At 39.1% G+C, this 2,181-nt stretch overlaps 1 protein-coding gene across 1 annotated transcript in view; it reads right to left on the bottom strand.

Annotated features, from left to right (window-relative positions):
- Positions 1-106: 106 nt before the first annotated feature.
- Positions 107-2,181, bottom strand: part of LOC107706960 (homeodomain-interacting protein kinase 1-like) — a 24,430-nt gene continuing 22,355 nt past the window's right edge. Inside the window, exon 16 of the mRNA XM_016510812.1 lies at positions 107-288. Coding sequence (XP_016366298.1) covers positions 107-288 — 182 coding nt within the window. The remainder of the gene's footprint in view (positions 289-2,181) is intronic.

Genomic DNA, 2,181 nt, shown 5'->3' with positions numbered 1-2,181 from the left:
TAATATTAGAATAATTATTAATATTAGTATCAATATGTGAAAAAACAAAAACATAATTGACCCTAAACGTTTGACTTTAGATGACCTCAAAGCTAACAGACATTGACTAAAAGCCACAAAAGTTTAAATCTGATGTCATGTGGTGTTTAAAAACCGGAGTGGACCTGTACAGATGTACCTGGCTCAGGTTGAGAGGCTGAGATCTGTTTGATGCCGCTCTCTGATGCCGGTCGCTGGACTGTGAGGCCGTTCCTTTCTTCGATTTTCCAGAGCTATTAGTACGTTGCTCTAGAGGTACAGAAAAAAGATCTTAAAGGGTTAGTTCACCAAAAAATTAAAATTAGCCCCTAAATTACTCACCCTCAAGTCATCCTAGGTGTATATGACTTTCTTCTTTCAGACGAATCCAGTCGGAGTTATGTTAAAAATTGTCTTTGATCTTTCAAGCTGTTTCATGGCACTCAGCGGGTGTTGCATGCATCCGTCCAAAAGCAGTTAAATAAAATGCAGCCATCCATAAAAAAAAAAAAGTGTCTCGCACGGCTCCGGGGGGTGAACAAAGGCCTTCTGTAGCGAATCGATGCGTTTTTGTAAGAAAAATATCCATATTCAAAATGTAATAATCACTTTAATGTAGCTTGCGCCAACAGTTGTACACAGAAGCAGCTCCGGGCGAATGATGTATGAGGTCAGAGCTGAGCATGCGCCGGTGAGTCTCGTGAAAACCAACGTTTGTTAACAGAAGCAAAGGAAGTAAAGTTTCCTTACTTTAGCAAAGGAAAACCAGTCTCCTCTTGGCTTATATCGAAATCCTCCGACATTCTTCTTTACAAATCCTCGTTTTGTACTTCAAAAAAATGACCATTGTTTTGTTTTGATCTCTCCCCTGCGCTTCCGCGTGTGTCACTTCTGAGCGCCGCATGCGCAAAGCTGACCATACGTCATCCGCCCGGAGCTGCTTCCGTGTACAACTGTGGGCGCAAGCTACATTAAAGTGATTATTACGTTTTGAATATGGATATTTTTCTTACAAAAACGCATCGATTCGATACTGAAAGCCTTTGTTCACCCCCCCCGGAGCCGTTTGAGACACTTTTTTTTAATGGATGGGCGCATTTTATTTAACTGCTTTTGGACTGATGCATGCAACACCCGCTGAGTGGCATTAAACAGCTTGAAAGATCAAAGACCATTTTTAATATAACTCCGACTGGATTCGTCTGAAAGAAGAAAGTCATGGGGTGAGTAATATATGGGCTAATTTTCATTTTTGGGTGAACTAACCCTTTAAAGAGTCAAATCTGTACAAACATGACATTATCATATGACCACTTCCATATGTATATCCATGTCTTTTCAATATTCAACAACTTTCTTTTACGCATTTCACATGCAAAGAGGTGAACCAATCATAACAGAGGTCATTTTCATATAAAAAGTTACAGTAATAGAAAAATCCTGGTTAATTCTAAAATGGTCATTTAAAACTAATTGTGACTGATTTTAGTGTAATGTAAGGATAAAAGAAACTCAGGAAACTCAGATACTTTGATCTCCTGAGAAACAGACAATACACTGGCATCTTCAAGACACCCCACAGAGGGGTGGTGCAGGAAACGCCTCTCTCACATATGCATCAGTGCCTTTTCATCTGCTCCCTCCACTGGATTCACTCAGAATGGTCAATAGTAGAATGTTCTATATGAATGCAAATAAGATTTACAGTCATGTGTGGTATCATTTGAAGAGTCTCAGGGTGAGTGGTACAATGGCCTTAATATTACAAAAGTAGACTAAAAGATAATACAGATCCTAAGAGTTAAGAGATACTTTGATTACTGTAGAGGGTCATTCCATGCAAATTACCTTTTGTTCCCATTGAGGTGTAAACTAGCCACCCAGATACCAATTGTTTGTACATGCCTCCACTTGGGGGATGTTTTATCTTGGTTTTGTATTTAAAGCATTGCAGCAAAAGGGTCGGGGCGATTCTGTAACGAGAAAGCCCGTAGTGTGAAGTGTGTCCACACACTTCACACTATGTATTTTTCTAATACATTTAATGTCAGGTATGCATTTTACTCTTAGATTCGTCTTTGAGAATTTGATGTCTTGTATTGATTTGATATCGTTGAATTGGCTGTGGAGATAATTGGCATAATACATATTTACCTGACTGAT

This window comes from Sinocyclocheilus rhinocerous, unplaced genomic scaffold, assembly GCF_001515625.1.
Source record: "Sinocyclocheilus rhinocerous isolate Xijiao unplaced genomic scaffold, SAMN03320098_v1.1 scaffold714, whole genome shotgun sequence".
Classification (NCBI taxonomy): domain Eukaryota; kingdom Metazoa; phylum Chordata; class Actinopteri; order Cypriniformes; family Cyprinidae; genus Sinocyclocheilus; species Sinocyclocheilus rhinocerous.
This window is presented reverse-complemented; position numbering and strand designations above follow the sequence as displayed.